The 19,110-nt window shown below is 40.3% G+C and overlaps 1 protein-coding gene across 3 annotated transcripts in view; it reads left to right on the top strand.

Moving 5' to 3' along the window:
* LRP5 (LDL receptor related protein 5) overlaps window positions 1-19,110 on the top strand; it is a 189,994-nt gene that overhangs the window by 151,000 nt on the left and 19,884 nt on the right. For all 3 annotated transcript variants that reach the window (XM_033156106.1, XM_033156113.1, XM_033156120.1), the window contains 5 exons: window positions 11,487-11,703; window positions 14,217-14,506; window positions 14,938-15,164; window positions 16,527-16,711; window positions 17,828-18,151. In XM_033156106.1, coding sequence (XP_033011997.1) covers window positions 11,487-11,703; window positions 14,217-14,506; window positions 14,938-15,164; window positions 16,527-16,711; window positions 17,828-18,151 — 1,243 coding nt within the window. The remainder of the gene's footprint in view (window positions 1-11,486; window positions 11,704-14,216; window positions 14,507-14,937; window positions 15,165-16,526; window positions 16,712-17,827; window positions 18,152-19,110) is intronic.

Raw genomic sequence — 19,110 nt, forward strand, 5'->3', positions numbered from 1 at the left:
AGTGTGAGACTTTTTATTACTTGGTGCCATGTGGAACCTAATTGCTTTCCATATTGCTGTATTGGAGAAAGATTCTCAGCTAACTACTGTAAATGTGAACATGCATCAGAGTTATCTCTTCCCATGGGAGTTACTAGGATAAGATTTATCTCTAGCTTTACTTACTGCTGCTTTAGTAAGATGTGGGCTAGAAAGAAGGCTGGAGAAATGGATTTGACCAAAGCTTAACTGCTATTGGTCTTCCACTGTAGCAGTAACAAGGCCAGATATTAATCTTGTTAAAACATAACACAGGCTATGGATGTCCAGGTCTCCCAACAGTCATTTGGGTAAGCTTTCCTGTGGTGTTTCACCTCTCACCCTTCAATATATATATATTTATAATTGCATTTAACTTGATAAGCTAGGGGTGGCCCAAATTACTCCCATCAAAATGAATGCAGAAAGTGAAACAACCAAAAGCCTGAGTTTAAATGGAGTCCATTCTATCCACAGCAACTTCTGAAAATAGGGTGTGTAAAATCTTAGAATTTACGTGTACCACAAAGTACATGTTTATGTGGTCAATACTACTTCAATAACCCTGGAGTAGGCCCTCCCCTGTTTTTGTAACATAAAAACAAAACTGCGTCGCTGACTGTACAGTACAGCAAAAAAATCCATGACAAGAAACTTCAGGGGTATTTTTTTCTGCTCCATCTTGGCCTCCAAAAAAGAGAGAGAGCTGAACAAACTTTTTAAGCAGTTGAAAATAGAAGCTGGGGGAGGGTATGGGGTGAGCGCAGAGGTGCTGCAAAATTTGGTTGGAGGCTGCATGTAGTGGCCTTTGGGGAGGAGGAAGCAGACTTTGCAGAAAACAAGCAATATAGATTTACTCCTTTTTGTAGGTGCATCTTGAGCTCACAATCTTTCAGTCACATTTCCTTGTTTTCATCACTGTGTTGGGATCTAAGGTACCAATAATTGATTTGTAGGTGTGGGGGGGGGGAGGTTAAGCAAAGGCACAATTGTTTCCTGCAGCTTATCTCATGGGTGGGGTGGAAGCTGGGTCCTGTTACTCCTGCATCATGTCATGCATTTTAATTATTAACTTTATAATAAGGGAGGGGTTTCACAAATGAATGTTCCAAGTGTATAAAATCAAAAGCTTTTACTAAAATGTTAATAACAAAAAAAGCCATAGTAGCGAGGAACACATGACTGGAGATAGCTTTTCTGCCCTTGCTGTTATATGCAAACTTAGTAACCCTTCATGCTTTTGAATGTTGTAGTGTAATTTGATTTTTCATAGCCTTGTTCACCATTTGAAACGGTATGGAAGATGGTGTGAGAGAGCCAACATTGGTTATCCTCAGAGTAGACCCTTCGAAATCAATGGAATTAAGACCATTGATTTCAATGTGTGTACTCCTAGTAGGACATAGTTTGATATCACCCAGTGTTCAAATTAAGGCACAATCTAATGTAGTCAATTGCGGGGGGGGGGCATAGCAAAGTGGCAGAGCATTTTCAATATATGGCATCTCCACATTTTATTTTATTTTTTTTAAAAAACTTATGATAAAAGCATCAGGTAAGCTGATGGTGGGAAAAACCTCTGCCTGAGACCCTGGGAAGCTACTGTCAGCCAGAGTAGACTGTGCTGGGCAAGAACATCAAATAGCCTGGCCTGGCTAAGGCAGCTTCCCCCCTCTTTGGGCCTCAGGCTGAATGGAGGCACGCAGCTTGCCACTTACTCCCCTTTCAGCCTAGCTGCCAGGCGCCAGATGTGTGCATGTCCCTGTGTGCCGCTCTCCGCTGCCAGCATTTTGCTAGCAGCAGGAGGGCATGTGCACATGTGGCATCCTCTTTGCTTGCTTGATCCAAACCAAACGGGATTGGCTGGTGGTGGTAGCAAGAAGTTCCTCTTCTCAATTCCTGCTTGGCTTTATGCCCAGCTGTTAAAAGTTCAGGATCCTTTTCCTTATTTCTGTCTGTTCACCCGAGCGGCTGCTGCTGGTAAAAAACACTGCTCAGTATGGTGCTGCCTCTGCCATTGCCATCTATTACATTACTCTTTTAAGAGACCCATTTCCCCCCAGGCTTTTGTTAAAGTTAAGCCCTGTCTTCTGTATGTTATAATTAATTGTTTGTATTGATGTTCTGTATATTGATGTAACCTTTGTATATTATAATAATAATAATAATAATAATAATAATAATAATAATAATAATAATAATAATAATATCCTATCCCTACAGGGTTTAAAATTATTTCCCTTAATATCTGAGGGTTGTCCTTGGTATATAGGAAATCCCTCCTAGGCTCTCCTTTCCCATTATTCCTGCTTGGCATGTTTGCATGTAGGCGCCATGTTTGAAAATAGAAAGGATGACAGAGAGCTTTGCTTCAAGATGATAAAGGGTCTGGAAACCAAGCCTTATGAGGAGCACTGGAGGGAGTTGGGTGTGTTTAGCCTGGGAAAGATAGCTGTCTTCAAATATCTAAAGGGCTGTCACATGGAAGATGGAGCACGTTTGTTTTCTCCTGTTCCATAGCCTAGGACCCAAACCAATGGATTCAAGTTACAAGAAAGTGGATTCCAACTAAACAGGAAGAATTTCTGGTGGTAAGAGCTGTTCCACAATGGAACACACTCCCTCAGGAGGTGGTAGACTCTCCTTTATTGGGTGTTTTTAAGCTGAGGTTGGATGGCTATCAATCTGTCTTGGATGCTTTAGTTGAGATTCGTGCGTGGCTGGGGGTTGGACTAGATGACTCCCAGGGTTATTTCCAGCTCTGTGATTCTTCTGTGTCCTCTTTCATTCTCAGTGGATGTACAAATTGCTTTCCTCCAAAGGGCAAATACAAATAGTAAGGAGGCAGGCTTTCGGTTGCTAATAGACACTTCCAGAATTTGCTTCCTGCTAAAATGTATAGGCCTGAAAGTCTTCCAAAAGCAGAAGAAAAAGCTTGTACTTCAATTGCCATTTTAGGGGTTAGGGATATAGGTGTGCATGTATTTAGACGTGAAGATATACTGGAACAGGATTGAGCAATTCTGTGAATATAAAGAACAGAAGACTTGTGTAGAATTCAATAATAACTAGAATCAGAATTAAGGGACACTTCTTTTATTCAGGATTAACTTGGTCTAGTTTACTCCCAAAGAAACTCCCAAATGACATTTATTTCATAGAATTATAGGATTGTAGAGTTGAAAGGGGCCCCAATGGTCATCTAGCCCAAACCCTGCAATTATTTATTTATTTGTATCATTATTTAATTATATTTGTTGGTTGGTTGCTTTCCTCACAAAAGTGACCCAAAGCAACTTAAATTTGATTAAAAGACATGCAACCAATAAAAGCCTAAAAACACATACTGTACTTAGAGAAATTCTATTCGGGGGTATTCCTCAACAGTTACTTCATTCCCATACTCAATGAAACCGTTGCCTAATTTATTAACTTTAATCCCCCACAGATCACTTAGGGCATTCGTATCCACATTTGTTATTCCTGTATTGAGTGTTTTAATGTAACTCATAGGTGAACAGTACAAGCCACACAGATTTCTACTTTTTGTATATAAAACAAACATTGCACTTGTATGGAAACACAAGTACGTATGTTTCTACTATCATAATAAACATTAATTTTTTTAAAATCTGTTTTAGGGTTTTCCTTGAGAAATCTAATTGAACCCACCTCCTACAATCCTGCTTTGTTGTTTTAGGGAATGCTCATACATCATTGTTTTTTAACCATCCAGCAACAACAACTGCCTTTTCTGCTGTTGCTTGACTTCTCCCAGCTATTAACCCTGCAGGTTACAGGCCCTGTTGTAAAAAGCAGCTGCACAGGGAAGCTGATTGGAAATGGGTTGGGTAGGTACGGCCAAGAGTAACTACTACTACTACTACCACTACCACTACTATTTCTTACTCACCCTTCACTATAAGGTTCCACAGCGCATTATGACAGTTAAAAAATACAATATTAAAACATGTTTAAAACAAATTACAATCACAATAATAAGATGGGTCCTGAAATACCTATCAGGTATGAAAAGGAAAGAGGAGTGTTTTCAGCATGCAGAACACTTGTATAGAATTCAAATAATAACTGGAATTTGAATTCAGGGACGTTTCTTTTATTGAGGATTAACTTGGACCAGTTCGTGCAGTGGCGGCAGCAGCATCTCTTAGTAGCAGCAGTAGTGGTACATTTGGCCAGTCAGTTCCATATAACTTCTCTCTATAGCTCAGAGCTAGAGCCCCTGATGTGCAGGTCCAGGTTCAGTCCCTGTTATCTCCTGGTGGTGCTGGGAGAGATTTCTGCCTGAAACCCTGGAGTGTTGATGATGCTGAGCCAGGCAAGCGAATTGTCTGCCACGGTATAAAGTGGCTTCCTATAATTATCTGAATGTTTCCCATCACAGTTATGATTCACAACCGAGGGCTTTATTTGTACTATTTTAAAGTTCTTTCTGATGTGTGTACCTTTGTCTGATTAACTAGTTCCAAAATAAGTCGTGGACACAGAATCATCTGCAACATTATTATTATTATTATTATTATTATTATTATTATTATTATTATTATTTCATTCACTTTCTATAACAAACAAAAACAATTACCCCCCACAGTTTAAAAGGCCATAGCTTGTCTAATTAACCAAAGGCCTGGGAGAAGAGGAATGTTTTTGCCTGGCATGTAAAGATATGTAAGAAAGATGCCAGGCGAGCCTCCCTGGGGAGAGCATTCCACTAGCAGGGAACCACCAGAGAAAAGGCCCGTTCTTGTGTTGCCATCCTCTGGATTTCTCATGGAGGGGGCACACAAAGAAGGGCCTCAGATTATTATCATTCAGTCCTTGAGGTATGCTTTCCTAACTACAGAACAGGTAGAGGATGACTGGCTTGCTTGGCTAGATGAGTTGGAATGAGATTGAGGGAGGACTAAGGCTTGAATGATTACACTGCATGAGCATTTAATTTTCTTTTCCATTATAAGGGAACATTGTATTGCTTTGGAAATACCTTTAAAGCAGTGGGTTAAATTTTACAACTGGCAAGTGTACTTTTGGTTGCGGAAGACATTCCTGCTGTAGCTTACTGCACTGCCCATAAGTTGTTCCTAAGGCCTAAGGGATCCTCCAAAACAGTATTTGAACTGGTGACTTGCCCCCTTGTGTAAGCAGATGTCTATTTTCTTTCTTGGAAATGGTGCCATTACAGCCAAGCTCATTTTAAAAAACAAAATTAAATCTTCTCTTGAATGGATACACAAACATATGTGTATATCTACAGGTGTGATCTTACGATATTCATTACATAGTTTAAAACACAAATGGATGCTTCCAGATTTATGATCTGTAGGCCTCGAGTTTAAATGAGGCCATTATTTAATATCTCTCCAAAATTTTGGCAAACAGAATTGTACATGTGTAGCTATCGGCAATGAAAGTCCCTGATGCGTATTAATTCAAGGTGGGGAGAGTAACATGCATTGATCTTTAATTAGTCAACGGAGCACAGTTTGCAGAATCTTGTTAGGTATTAATAGACTCTTGTGTTGCCTGGGGGTAGGGGGAAAGAATGGGATGCGTAATTGAGCCTATCTCTAATCATTCCCTATGTCATGAAATTCCATCCAGACACAATCAGTGTGCCTTGCTTTGGTTTTGTCAGTGGGAACCTTGAGAGAGTGTTTGTGTGCAAAATCTGCTTTTAACTTGCTATGCTCTTGTTTTGTAATGCAGGGGAAACACTACTTAGGGACAGGTATTTGCTTTCTGAAAACGTTATCATCCTTATTGATGAGACAGTGAAGGAAGGCAACTACCAGAGAAGGATGTTTGGTATATATCTGTTAAGCTACAGTTGTCTCAGACATGACATAACAGCTACTAATGCATGCTACCTATTGTCTTGCCTGACGCTTGGCTTTGGGAGTTTGTTAAAACAGAAAGCCACATGTGTTTGGTAGACTTCCATATTTCATGGTGAATTTACACTCTGGGTTCCCTGCCCTCCAGAACGTGTAAAAGAAATTGGTATAGGCTGGACACCCGAAAAGGCTATTTGAGGAGCAAAGAAAGATATACAATGAATCTGAAATTATAGCATTTAATTGAACCATGTCTGAATTGAAGCTATGATCCAGTTCAGCTAAAACAAAAAACTTCTTAGTTTCATGGTTTAAATAGTGTAAATATTTGAGTGTCTTTGAACATGCACATGAAGAATTAAAGATGCATTCAGTGAGGACTGTCTTTCAAAACTACTAATATTGGGGAAATAGAGGCTATTGCCCCCCTTTTTTGAAAAAAAAGCACACACCTACTTTAGTCAGGATCGCTCTCCCAGTGTTCATAAGCATGACACTGCACGCCTTCTAAAAATGGAAAGGATGCAACAGTAAGTTGCATCCCGCCCCCAAAAGCCCAAAGCTCACTCTTGATTTAACCTGAAGTAGAATCACAGGAGTGATGTGATGTCTCAACATGCCCTTGGTTTGTATTGAAAAGCTATATTTTGAATGCGACGTGTCACAACTTCAGCCAAAGAGCTCATTGTAGCATAGAAGCTTTCCATTGTCTTTCCTTTTTACTGGGCAGCTGCTCTCTCTTTTCTAATCACATTTGGCTTTATTAAAATGTTTTGCATGTCTTTAGCATGGATCAGACTAATGACACCTAGGAGGGAGCAAAAGGAATCCTGAGAAGCAGAAAGGCTGACCTGCATCAAACCCAAAGGTGCATGTGAAAATGATGACCCATTAATAGTGTAGACTAGGACATGACTTTTCGAAATTAACAGGTAGAAGATGTCCAGAATGTTGCCTATTGTCCATACGTTTATTTGTCTTTAGTTGCTAGCTAGACTGAAGCAAACATATTTATTGGTCCTTTATTGGAAAAGATATTCAATCATTTTGTTTATATTTTTGCAAAATTACTTTGCAGCCTGCCATATTGTACTTCAGAAATACACAGCAAACCCAGCCCGAGAAATACCTGGTTGGTGGATGATGTTTCTCTCTCTTCCCTCCCCCACCCCATTTAATTTTGTAGGCGAATTCTTTCATTTGTCTTTCCCTCAAACTTTCTCCTTAGAGGAACATTAGGGCTCTTTGAATAAGCAAATTGATATGCTGTTAAATGCATAGACGTAACTTTCACCAAATTATAAAGGATAAATAGCAGCATATATGAATCATTGTTAGTCATATGAAACTTCTCTTCCTTTTTTTTCCTTTTACCTGAGTTGCACTATAATTTATCTTACAACTTTGGGGTGCTGACCCATACTTGTGAACGCAGTGGTTTAACAGAACTGGGATTTATCGTCATTGCAGGTCTAGGCAAACAACTCAAGTTTCCGATTGTGTCACAAGAACATATAACTAATCTGCAGTGCTAACAAGTGGGAGAGCAAATGTAGCATCTTTAGAGGCAGAAATTCTGCATGTGTCTAGAGAGACATGGTGCATGGACACAGGTGGTGCTGTGGTCTAAACTACAGAGCCTAGGGCTTGCCGATCATAAGGTCAGCGGTTTGAACCCCCGCGAGGGGGTGAGCTCCCATTGCTCGGTCCCTGCTCCTGCCAACCTAGCAGTTCGAAAGCACGTCCAAGTGCAAGTAGATAAATAGGTACCGCTCCAGCGGGAAGGTAAACGGCGTTTCCTTGCACTGCTCTGGTTTCACCAGAAGCAGCTTAGTCATGCTGGCCACATGACCTGGAAGCTGTATGCTGGCTCCCTCGGCCAGTAAAGTGAAATGAGTGCCGCAAGCCCAGAGTCATCCACGACTGGACCTAATGGTCAGGGGTCCCTTTACCTTTACCTTTACCATGCACTTAATTATATTCTTTCTTTGAGAATGACTCTTTTCTAAGTGTAAATTGGAATCTCAGCCAACAATCAAACAGAACAAGACTAAGCAATGAAGAAATGGAATGTACCGGTATTTCAGCCGTGGTGCGAAGTCAAAATCACTTTCGTTTTGTAAAATAAAACGTGTGAATAAGCTGTGGACATTGGATTCATTATAACTTTCGAGGATTGTTCCTTTCTATTGAGCAGCTCTCCCCTTTCGATTTTTGCTGGGAAGTCCATTGAGCCTTTAGAGGGTTTAATTGTCTTTAGGTTGTGATCTTTCATGGGTTTTGCCTTTTAAAAAAAAGCTGTTTGCTAGACAAAAAGATAATACATAACTGTTGTGTAGCCAATCCTAAAACTACATCATGCTTGCAAGCGTGACCCTTGGGTGATGCAGAGAAAAGCTAAGCCACACATCGCTGAACATGCTGTAGATATTAAAATAGTTTGACAGAGGGAAAACCTCTATTATAAATTGGGGTTTGATTTGGAGAAGTCTCCGGTGTTGGATCTCATTTGGAATATCTGAGAAGCCAGTCCTAAAATAATTGCAGCTTAGTTTAAGGGTGTGTTTAAGTTGCAGCAGAAGTAAGTGAGCCTCACTTGTCAAAAAATTTAGTAAAGCTTTCTGTGTTGTTAAAGGTTTCCCTTCAACTAATTATCCCATGCAAAAGGAAGTGTGCATAGTAGATATTTGTTATGGTTATGCTTGCGGCTTATTAGCATAATTACACAGAAACGGGGATTGAAGTTTCTTGTTTTATAACAATGTTGTGGTTCACAGTTGCCATCACAGCTGGTGAATTTTCTGTTCACAATGCATTCCATATGTGCTGGAGACCACATTGAGTAGGAATTTACAGGGCACAAGTGAGGAGTGTAAATAGTGGGGGTAAATATGCTACTCTCCTCCCCCCCTCTCTTCCATCCTGAGAATCCATGTATGAAAGGCTTGATAGAACAACGGGGGGTCATACTTTGTGTTTCAACTTAAAATGAACATTCAGATGCAATTTAATTTTGGCCAAGGGGCCTGAGCATTGGCAGGAGCAGTTGGCTGAACTGCAGATAAATATCAAACTTTATTATAGAGTGCCTATAGGGTATGAGTGCATCCATAAGAACTCTGCTTCTGATTCTTCCTAGATAGTGCAGCAGGGAGGTTGTAAGGAGAGAGTTACCGCTGGGTGTAATAGTAGCATGGACTTGTTCAGGTTCACAGCCCACTTGTAGAGGCTGTGCTGTGGCATTTCATAAGCACCTGGTTTGTGTGGCGTTTGAAAACCTGAGAGTTTTGCAGATTTACATTCAATAAGTTTACTTCCCCAAAACCAGACTATCTGTCTAGTCTACTCCAGACTAGCTGTCTACAGCTGGGGTTCTGCATTATTTAATCCACAGATATAATTGGAGGATGAAAAGTATAACACTCCACCTCATTTGGTGGTACCAGCCTTCCTCAACCTAGTGCCCTCCAGGTGTTTGAGAGCACAGCTCTTATTTGCTTTAGCCAGCAAGAGCGAAGGGAGTCTAAAGTATCTGAAGGGCACCAGATTGGGGGAAGCTGCTATAAATCAGTGTGACCTTGCAGCAAATGATTGTGCCACTGCAATTGGTGGAACTTGTTTGAGTAAATTTGGTAAGGTTCAAATTGCAAGATTCTATTTTAAGGGCAACTTAAAAGTCCAAAAGTGTTTTAAGACAGTAGATTGCACTTTCAGAAAGAGTTGTAATTCAAGTCTGAACTAACGTCTTGATTTCAAGGCAATTTTTGCAACGTGGATTACATTAGGATCATATGCTTGAACACAGTAAGCGTAAAAACAATAGGTTTGGGACGTAAATTAACACCACCATTCAAAATAAGATTTTATCCACATGTCACAGAAAGAGATTTGATAATGCGGCTAGAAAAAAGCAAAACCTGCAAATGCTAGTTATATAAATCAAATTCAGTTTTATTCCAGGCAGGATCTGAAGCAGATATAGGCCTTGTTCACACACAACGCTAAGCCAAACTATGGCTTAAAAGCCTTAAAGTAAAAGAGTAAATGTGCTGGTGGACAGTTAGAAAAGCATGGACAATTTGCTCCCTCTCTGCTCTTGCTGCCATGCTACTGGAAGCTAAACCATAGCTTGGCTTATTGTTGCATGTGAACCAGAAGTCATGGTTTGCCTCACACAAACCATGACTGTAACTAAAGTTTGTTCTTGTCCTATTGGTTGTAGGTGACAAACCATGAGCCCAGGTTTTCACATAATGCTAAGCCAAATCATGAATTGGATCCTGGTAGCATAGCAGGATGCCGGGGGTGGGGTGGGTGAGAGAGAGCAAGCACTGTTAAATTAGCTAACTGCACCAGCATGCTCGCTTATTAATGCCTTGTGTTACATACAGCCGAGACCACAGAAATATCTCTGGCTGCCCTGCTCAGTGAGGGGAAGTTTACAATATAAAAACACAAAAATACAAAACAGAGTAACAAACTATAGCCCCGCCCCTCAGTTGTCATCACTAGCTGTAAATTGCTGGATAGAAACAATTATTATGCAGGGATTTTGTTTAGGCATAGATTGATTTTGAAATATGAGGCATATTGCTTCAATAGTAAACATGAACCGAAGAATGCTAAGATTCAAGAGGAGTTTCACATAATTTAAGAACTTCCAGGTAATTGGTTCCAAGTGTGGCCTGAAGGCACATGAGACCGCCACCTTGGTGAAGGTTAGCAGGTCAGTGTCTGGAAGGGGAACCACTTGGAAACCGCATGCATATCACCTTGGATTGCATGATTGAAGAAATGTGGAAAATGTAAGAAAACAAATAAATAAAAGGCCTGGTTTAGAGATAACACTCAATCATGGTTTGTTTAGCTTGACTGTGGTTCATCAGAACCTGACTCGCTAGGCTCACTAACTGAAGGATCATAAATGATGGTTTGAAGCTAGCATGTGAATCTCTGCTTATACTGCTGCTTTTTGTTACATCAAAATCTGATACCCTTTTAAAAAAAACTCTTAGTTGAGTTTCAGCACTGCCCACCTGTCTACAGAGACACAATGTAAAAGCAGTTCAAAAACAAAACTGCTCATGCGGCTAAAAGGCTGCCTTGTGACTTCTCATATGTTTCTGTCCCTTGTCACTCTGCCTGGCAACAGGCTCCTTTCCTTGCTCACCCCTTCACTGACAAGGTCTTCCTCTCCAGCCCAGCTGCCTAGAGCTCCAGCAGCGTTGCAAGAGGGAAACTGTCAAAGAGACAATGTGCTGTTTTACCCATTATCTCACAAGGGATATGTTAAAAGCTCTGCCAACAGTTATACAGATGCAGTCACAGAGTTTGACCTAAAGGCCTCTGTCAGCCATTCTCACTTGCTTCTGCTGGCACCTGTTTGTTCTGCTGCTTGCTCACTAGTTAAGTTTTTGCAATGAAAACTACATGCTTTGGGAAAACAGAAAGGCCTATTTGTATGGTTCCAAGAGGAATTCAATTGACTGCCACTAAAAGCACAAAATCTGGACTAGATAGACCTTGGTCTGATCCCACAAGGCAATTCTTAATAAGGAGTGATCAAACAATTATTGTAGTTGGACTGTTTTATATATTCTCATGCTTTTGCAGGTAATAAACATGGATGGAACCATGAGAAAAACTCTCATAGAAGATAAACTTCCCCATATATTTGGATTTACTTTGCTGGGTGACTACATCTACTGGACAGACTGGCAGAGGCGGAGCATTGAAAGAGTTCACAAAATAAGGGCAAGTAGGGACATAATCATCGATCAGTTGCCAGACCTGATGGGCCTTAAAGCGGCAAGTGTCACTAAAGCTGTTGGTAAGTGAAGACAATGTACAGTTGATTTGTACTGGGTTCCATAATAATCACTTTTGCAGTAAAAGCAATAGCCAATTTCTTGTACTGGCAGAATAAGCCACTTTTTAAATAATACTTAATGTGTTAAGTAAGAAGACAAACTTGCATTGGTCAAATCCTGTGAGTTCCTTGTCTGACAGACAAGGGGATCTTGGGAAAGTTTCTTCTTTGTTCCAAGAGCTGTCAGATTTATGAGAGTCCTGCCTAACCCATTCCCTGCAGTGAGTTTGGGGATAAAGTGTGAGAGTGAGTACGCTTCTGGTCCCCATCAGTTTTGAGCCCATTGCAGGGGCTTTCACTTGGATGGTGGGAAGCAAGTGGCAGGTATGTTCATCACCCAGATATGTTTCCTTAGCTGCCCAACAGCTTTCACCTGTGTGCTATTTCCAAGCTGCCAGGGATTTTCTTGGTGGTAAAGGGGAAAATGCATGCATTATCATACCATTGGACCATGGCAGATTGAAGGCCTGGGAAGAGAGAACTGCTGATTCATTTTTGCTCCCTATATAATTTTTTGTGGCTGATAATGGGAGTTTCGAGCATTGGTGGGCTCCCTTCAACCCTGCTTAACCCCACTTTTCAAACCTTATTATCCATCCTCTCTATTAGCCAGTTATGCATAGATGATTGTGAAGGGAAGGAAGCTTCCTGTCCAGTCCATGACCAAAAATATTGTGTTGGCTGATCTTGGGGAAGTTCAGTAAATCTCTCTCTCTCTCTCTCTCTCTCTCTCTCTCTCTCTCTCTCTCACACACACACACACACACACACACACACACTTTTCCATGTTTATATTTATGATGCAAAATGAGTAATTTGTCATGCATCATTGCAAATGAGAAACAAGTGTGCTTTTTAGAGATGCACTGGATAAGCCACAAAGCATACCCACTTGTAATACCTTCCCATTTTAGGCTTAGTGGCAAAAGGCACACATCATTAGCAGCAGATTCTATTATGCTCTCTTGACCTATTTTTATGTCTAGAGAGGCTTTCAGTTTAATTATGATGTCTGAAAAGAGCGACCATTTGTTACCCTTCATGTCTGCAGATAGAAGGATCTATATTGCTCATATGTGAAAGCCTGCCTCCTGTCTTTACTTATTAACTGAGTTCATGTTTCACCCTATTCTTGTACCTGTGAAGCTAGCATTTCCCCCCTTACTGGAGTCACTCTGCAGCTTCTTTATTCACTTTGTTATCCTCTCCACAAAGCCTAAGCCAAGCACATACCCCACTTCCTGTGTTGCCATTTCCTTACAGGTCAGGGGTGGGGAACTGGATTTGGCCACTGGGTTGGATCCAGAGCTGCCCACCCGCCATTTTTGACAGGTTGGCAGAGTGTACTGTGGAGTCATATTTGCTGGCTGTAGGAAATACAGTTTCCAAGCCTGGCCTAGCGATAATGCAACTTAACACTCTTGTCGCCAGGGTGTTCAGGATTTTCCAGTTGACCTGGAATCTGTTGCACTTCAAAAAGCGGATCAGTTTTGGTGTATGTAACTCAGCAATAATAATAATTTTGATACTAAATATAACAGCTGGGGAAGGTGTATGTAGGATCTATTTTGCCATAGTAGTAAAAGACATTTAGTGGTGAGGGCTACGTGGAAACTGGAGCACATTTGCCATCTGTATTGGAAGCTGAAATTGGCCAAACAGAGAATTGTAGAGTTGGAGAGGGGACCAGGAATATTTTGCCCACAACCCTAAGATTAAAAGTCTCATGCTCTTCCAACTGAGCTATCCCAGGAACGATGTGGGGCATTTCACTGACCTTTCTGTACACAGTCATATGGTTGCATCATGTCAGGGTAGACATGAACGTCACTTCAGAATAACATAGTAAGCATTTATATTGGGGGAGGGGGTGTATTTTTATAGCCAGAAGTGCTACACATATATGACTTTAGTAATCTATACATCAGCCCTGTAATGTAGGTTAGTACTGTTCCAATATTGTGAGTGGAGGCTTGCCTAAGGCCACCTAGTTATTTCATGGTTTCATTATTGAGGTGAACATTTCAACTAGCTCTCTAATAGGAATGAATAAACAAGTGGGGAACAATATTTTAAGCAGCTTTCTTCAGACAGACTCCTTCTAAGAAGACAAGACCATTGGGTTGACATAGGGTCTGTTTTGAGGTCATTTTGGGCACATGAGGCAGTTTTCAACTAACTGGGCTAGTGCAAGTATTGGCACCAGCCCAGGAGGATTTCATGCCTCTACTCCCCCCATGTCATGCTCATATCTGCTTTAGAGGGTTTGGGGACACTCCCCAATAATAGATCTAGGGGGGCACTTGGGGTAGAGGATGGGGAGAACACTCTATTGCACAAGGAAAAACTCTTGAGAGTCTCCCCATTTCCTCCTTTCATTCCCTCCCTCCCCCCCCCAATGTCTATAGCCATGGGGTACATGACATTCTATCTCAGCCAAGTTTTCTTCTTCAAATAACTGTTTTCCTTTCCAGGAACAAATCCATGTGCCGAGAACAATGGAGGCTGCAGCCACTTGTGTTTCTTCACACCTCAGGAGTGCAGATGTGCCTGTCCCATTGGATTGGAGCTGCTGAGTGACATGAAGACCTGCATCATTCCAGAAGCCTTTCTTGTTTTCACCAGCAGAGCAGCCATTCATAGGATTTCTCTTGAAACAAACAATAACGACGTAGCCATTCCTCTTACTGGTGTCAAGGAAGCTTCTGCGCTAGACTTTGATGTGTCTGACAACAGGATCTATTGGACAGATATTAGTTTGAAGGTACTCATGGCAGCCAAATATAACAGATTGTTTTGTATGCAGCTGGTTTCGGTACACTTCCTCCACAACAATAGTCTGATAATAAATAAATTTGTCTTGTAGGTCTTACAAAAGGGGTGAATGTAATGAAAATAAATATATATTTTTAAAGGACTCTAGCATGAGCTTAATAAATCTGTTTGATGTATATGTGGAAATCGGGAAGTGTAAATAGTTTGTAAATTGTGTTACAAGAACATGCAGATAAAACATAAATATTGTTCCGATAATGTCTCTAAAGTAGTTGTGGGGTTGTTGCTTTTTGCTTTGGTGCCATGAATTTTTTTTAATGCATATTTTTCTTTCCTTTCAGTAATAACTTAAGTGAGATATTACTTAATTTCATTTGTGTTCCTGAATGCCTGTAATATTTCAACAAAATTGTTTTGTAGACAATAAGTCGAGCTTTCATGAATGGAAGTGCAATTGAGCATGTGATTGAGTTTGGCTTGGATTATCCTGAAGGAATGGCTGTGGACTGGATGGGAAAGAACCTTTATTGGGCAGATACCGGGACCAATAGAATTGAAGTGGCACGGTTGGATGGGCTATACCGACAAGTTCTGGTGTGGAAGGATTTGGACAACCCAAGGTCTTTAGCTCTTGATCCATCTAAAGGGTAAGGAAGCTTTATTACCCCCGCCCCACAAGCATAGTAACATTAATAGACACGTTGAGGTTAGGGGCCGAAGCTAATACACATGTTCTGTCAATTCAAATAATTTGTTATAATATGGCAACTATTAGGTTGTGGTTCCTGTGTGACTATTTTGAGTCTTTCAGACAAGCTGGTTTTATCAAGGAGTTGGAAATTGCTCGTTGAAGATGTCCCTAAGATTATGAAATTGTCCTTAAAACATTATTCTTAATTTTTTTCTTGGCTTGTGAAGATGTTGTCTATCTGCCTTCCAGTTAAGTGTCTCACTGATATCTTAACTCTCATACCACGATGGCTATACTTTCCCTCCATGGTTGGAAGCAGTATGCTTCTGAAAACCAGTTGGTGGAATCTCATAGGGGAGAGTGCTGTGATGTTTAGGTCCTGCTTGTCAGCTTCTCATGGGTATCTGGTTGGCAGCTGTGAAAACAGGATGCTGGAGTAGATGGACCACTGGCCTGATCCATCAGACTCTTAGGTTCTCATGTTCCTGTTTTTGTCTTTAGGCTTAAACACTTATTTAAAATGAAAGGGCGAATTTCCATTCCAACAGGATGCACAAAATGGTTTTGACAGCTACACAACCTCTGACCATCCATAGACTTCTCTCACAGCCTTCCATCTTCCTGCTCCAGAATAATTCCAGAGAGAATAATTTATGAAAAGAGTACCAATACTAAATGTAGTGTTGGTTTTCTTATGCAGACTGCTTTAACAGTTCTTCATGGAAGTAAAAAGGAGGATACAAAATGTTATCATATCATAAATAGACAGAAATTTCCAAGAAATTTGCTTTTAAGTTATGAAGGAAGATCTAAAGAATTGCAAGGAAAATCAGTTTGGTTGGGTTGGGTTGACTTCTGCTTATATAGTCACAAGAATGCTGGTCCTTTATGGCTCTGTCTAGACTCAAGGGTGTAAAATACACAAGGTGTTATCCAGTTGCTTCCAAACTCTTGAGTTCTCTAGAAATCAAAAGGTTGAATGCTGCTACACAAATGTTGGTTCTGTAAAATTCTCATTGGGATTATTGTGATAACCAGTGTCTCTACTGAATGGTATTTCGTATACTCAAGCTGATAGGAATCTTCAAATTTCTGAAATACTCATTGAAACAGAATATGTATTGTCTAAATGTTCAGTATAGTTCAGTTAATATTGTTATTCATTAGTTAATAAGCACCTAAAATCAGTTATTACAAAACTCATAATACAGTGTGTTGTTTTCTTCTTAAATGCCTAGAAGTAAACAAAGGTCTAAGTACATTGTCTTGATATGGCTTAAGCAGCTAATTATTGTTTGTTGTGATTTTTAATTAACAGGTACATGTATTGGACAGAGTGGGGTGGCAAACCAAAGATTGTTCGGGCATACATGGATGGTACAAACAGCATCACTCTTGTGGATAAAGTGGGCCGTGCCAACGATCTCACTATTGATTATGAAGATCAAAGACTCTATTGGACTGACCTTGACACAAGCATGATTGAATCATCAAATATGCTTGGTAATATGCCTCTACTTGGAAAATATCAGATGTGATGTACAGAAAAGTTTCTATATAAATTAGGTGGCAGAATTCTCTTAATCCAATCCAAGAATTACACAAATTCAGTCCAAGAGTTACAGGCTTCAGCTTTAATTTTTGTATGTGTTTTCGTTAGTTTTAATATCAACATTTAATGAGATATTAAGTTCAACAAACTGAAGAAAACATGCTACATATAAAATCTATTCTGATTTGCTAAACTGGGCAATGGCAATATAATTCACTTCCTTGTAAACACTCTTGTAAGCTTTATGTGAATTTATAATTTGTGTAAAACTTAATTTGGAGGTATATATGAGCATATTTAAAATTCTTAAATATTCTTTGTATTTTATAATATTTTTAAAAACCCACTAAAATATTTGAAAGCATTGGCCTGTGAAATGAAAGAAAAATTCTGTGCATTTCTGAAGTAACTGTAGCTTCAGTCAGTCAGATTTTATAGTTCTTAGCAGCTCTTCTTAACAGTTCTTACAATATAAATCATACAAAAACCAAGAGTATGTTAAAGAATCAAAGAAGTAGCTCCTTTTATGCATTCACCGCCCATCCTCAGAATAGCATTTGCAGCAAAGTATAGGCTGTAATCGGGTGCAGGGAGAGGGGTTTGCCTGAAAATAGGCTTTCCCATTAAGTGAAGCTAAGCTAGTAGATCCCAAATGATTTTATTTATGTGTTTTTGTGTGTGTGAGAGAGAGATCGAGACTGAAGCACTCATTGGGAATGTTCAAGAATAAATACTGTTCTTGAGTTCCAAACCTAGTTCAGTTCTTTTCCCCCCAAAGTGCAATATTGTTATTTTTAAAATAAACCCAACAAGCAGTGCTGCTGTGCAGGTTTTCCTGGGCTGGGGGATTGGGAATTGTAGAGCAGCTGTGATGGGCAACCTGCCTTCATGGTAATTAAAAGGTCATTGATGATCATTTAAAATCCTTATGCCATCCAAATTAGACATGGTGTGTTTTGAAAGCCAAAAAAAAAAAAGTTTATCTCCCACAATTAATATTTTATCATTTGGCTACCTAATTCTCAATTTTTTATGTTTATTAACAACATATGTTCATGTTTCCTCAGGACAAGAGAGGGAAATAATAGCTGATGATCTACCTCATCCCTTTGGCCTAACTCAGTACAGTGACTTCATCTACTGGACAGATTGGAACCTTCACAGCATAGAAAGAGCGGACAAGACAAATGGGAGGAACCGGACACTAATTCAGGGACGTCTGGATTTTGTGATGGATATATTGGTTTTCCACTCATCACGGCAAGATGGCTTCAATGACTGTGTACAAAACAATGGGCACTGTGGGCAGCTGTGCCTGGCCGTACCCAGTGGCTATACTTGTGGCTGTGCATCTCACTACACTTTGGATCCCAACAGCCGGAACTGCAGTTGTATGTGTTTTACCCTTTTTTTTGCAGTTGTATAAATACTTGCAACTATTTTCTCGTAGCAAGCCCTTGGTTCACATACATGCCTTCACTGTACATGTTGGCTGTGTTCACACACGTGTGTGTGTGTATTTATTTATTTAAGTGTTTCTGTACTACTTTTGGGATTGCCAAAGTAATTTTTCCCAAAACCCCGCCCCCTTTTAATTTTTTTAAAAAACAGATTTTTTGCAACACATGTAATGCTGAATGTGCACAAGTTAAATGTGCATAAGTTGCAGGCTTACTATATAACACACAGGCATATTCTATAGAAATACATAATGTAAATGCACATGGGAGAGAAAGAGTTGGAACTTTGGGAGGGATCCACAACTGATGCTGCCAGAAGTGTCTGGAGAACATCCTACCCTTGGAGCCTGTACTCTCTCCCCCTTTTTCTGTTCTAGCCCACTTCACTAAAACAGAGTCTTGGCTCAAGTGCATGCAGGACAAAGCAAGAAAGTTGGAGTGAGGTAGAAGATCCTAAGAAAGAATTTGCAAAGGAAAAGCTAGCTAGAGGAAGAAACCACTTATTTCCTGCTGTAGGGCAGGCTGGCCACACTCATTAACTTCCTTCCAGCACCACAGAGCCTGCATGCCTGATCAGGGGTGGTTCTTCATCCTCCATCAATCATGAAGTGCTAATTCTTCTCCTTGAATTAGCGCTGGTCCCAGCAGTCTCATGATGTTGCTCCTTCCCAAGTTGAATGATGGGTGGGTGGAGCAGCACAAAAGAAATTGGTAGCTTTAATTTGCCTTTACTCAAACCCATAAGTATTTGCACGCAGCAACCAGCTGGATGATTATGACTGTTTGTGAGGGTCTATATGCATACTACCCCAATGTATGCTTGGTTAGGATGGCCTAGCAATTTCCCCCCTCCCTCTCCCCAAATTCAAAAAGTTTGTGAATGGTTGTTT

The sequence above is a fragment of the Lacerta agilis genome, chromosome 1, assembly GCF_009819535.1.
Source record: "Lacerta agilis isolate rLacAgi1 chromosome 1, rLacAgi1.pri, whole genome shotgun sequence".
NCBI lineage: Eukaryota > Metazoa > Chordata > Lepidosauria > Squamata > Lacertidae > Lacerta > Lacerta agilis.